This window comes from Sinocyclocheilus anshuiensis, unplaced genomic scaffold (assembly GCF_001515605.1).
Source record: "Sinocyclocheilus anshuiensis isolate Anshui unplaced genomic scaffold, SAMN03320099.WGS_v1.1 scaffold436, whole genome shotgun sequence".
NCBI classification, from domain to species: Eukaryota; Metazoa; Chordata; class Actinopteri; order Cypriniformes; family Cyprinidae; genus Sinocyclocheilus; species Sinocyclocheilus anshuiensis.
In genome coordinates, this window is record NW_015560618.1 from 3200882 (window position 1) to 3202131 (window position 1250).

At 29.2% G+C, this 1250-nt stretch overlaps 1 protein-coding gene across 4 annotated transcripts in view; it reads left to right on the forward strand.

The window, feature by feature from the left end:
* The window catches only part of ap2m1a (adaptor related protein complex 2 subunit mu 1a), a 12108-nt gene that overhangs the window by 5048 nt on the left and 5810 nt on the right, over positions 1-1250 (forward strand). For all 4 annotated transcript variants that reach the window (XM_016478106.1, XM_016478109.1, XM_016478107.1 and 1 more), the window contains exon 4: positions 235-317. In XM_016478106.1, coding sequence (XP_016333592.1) covers positions 235-317 — 83 coding nt within the window. The remainder of the gene's footprint in view (positions 1-234; positions 318-1250) is intronic.

Here is a 1250-nt window from a genome sequence, read left to right on the forward strand (position 1 = left end):
AAGCATTAACACATGTTAGACTGCACCCCATAAACACAATCAAGCCTAGAAAAAAACCAGTGAACCACCCCTTTAAACCATGAGCCGGCCAGGAAACTTCGTCCAACAGCTGAAAAAATAAATGGTTACCTAAATGAAACCTGGAGACAGAGTCTGTTTAAAACAGTTCTTGAGGCATTAAGTGTCTCATTCCAGAATAATGATTCATTTATTTCTTTGTGTGTGTGTTTGCAGAGATCCTGGACTTTGGATACCCACAAAACTCTGAGACAGGAGCACTGAAGACTTTTATTACCCAGCAGGGCATCAAAGGACAGGTAAGAATATATATATATATGTATGTGTGTGTGTGTGTGTGTGTAAGGCTGTCAAATGATTAATCGCATCCAAAATAAAAGTTTTTGTTTACATAATGTGTATGTATTGTGTATATTTATTATGTATATATAAATACACACACATACAAATGTATTTACGTGTATATATTTATATTCATATAATTTATATATAAATATATATAATATATAAACGTAACATTTTTCTTAAATATATACATGCATGTGTGTGTATTTAAATATACATAATAAATATACACCGTACACACAGGGGCTATTGTGTTTTCCAGTCGGGCTACCAAAATGTATCACCACCCTGCCCAACGGACTATCTTGAACAGTGATATAAAATTTCTTCCTTGATTTGCGTTGTTCACTAGCTTGTAGGGGTAAAACAGATCGTAGACACACATACAGTATATATTATGAAAATATTCTAATGTATTTACGTGTATATATTTATATTCATATAATTTATATATAAATATATATAATATATAAACGTAACATTTTTCTTAAATATATACATGCATGTGTGTGTATTTAAATATACATAATAAATGTCAGAGAGTGATATTTGCGTCTCATTCACAAAGCTAAAATCAGACCATTCTGTTTTTGCTTTAAATTTCGAAATTATACAATCTAATTGCAATCTATATAACATGTATTTAGCATCTTTGTTTGGATCATGATTAAAATAGAGTGGTTGCCTCTGATTTTAAATTGGAAAAGCACAGTCAAAGCATTAGTTTGTTTAAATAAAGAGATTTATTTTATTTGTATTTAATTATTTGATTTGGGATTTGTTTTAAAATTTCAAGTTAGTTTTATTATTTAACATTTCAATTTCACAAAGAAATATGCAGCATTTTGTCTGAGAAATAATAAAAGGACACCTTTTCATTTATAATT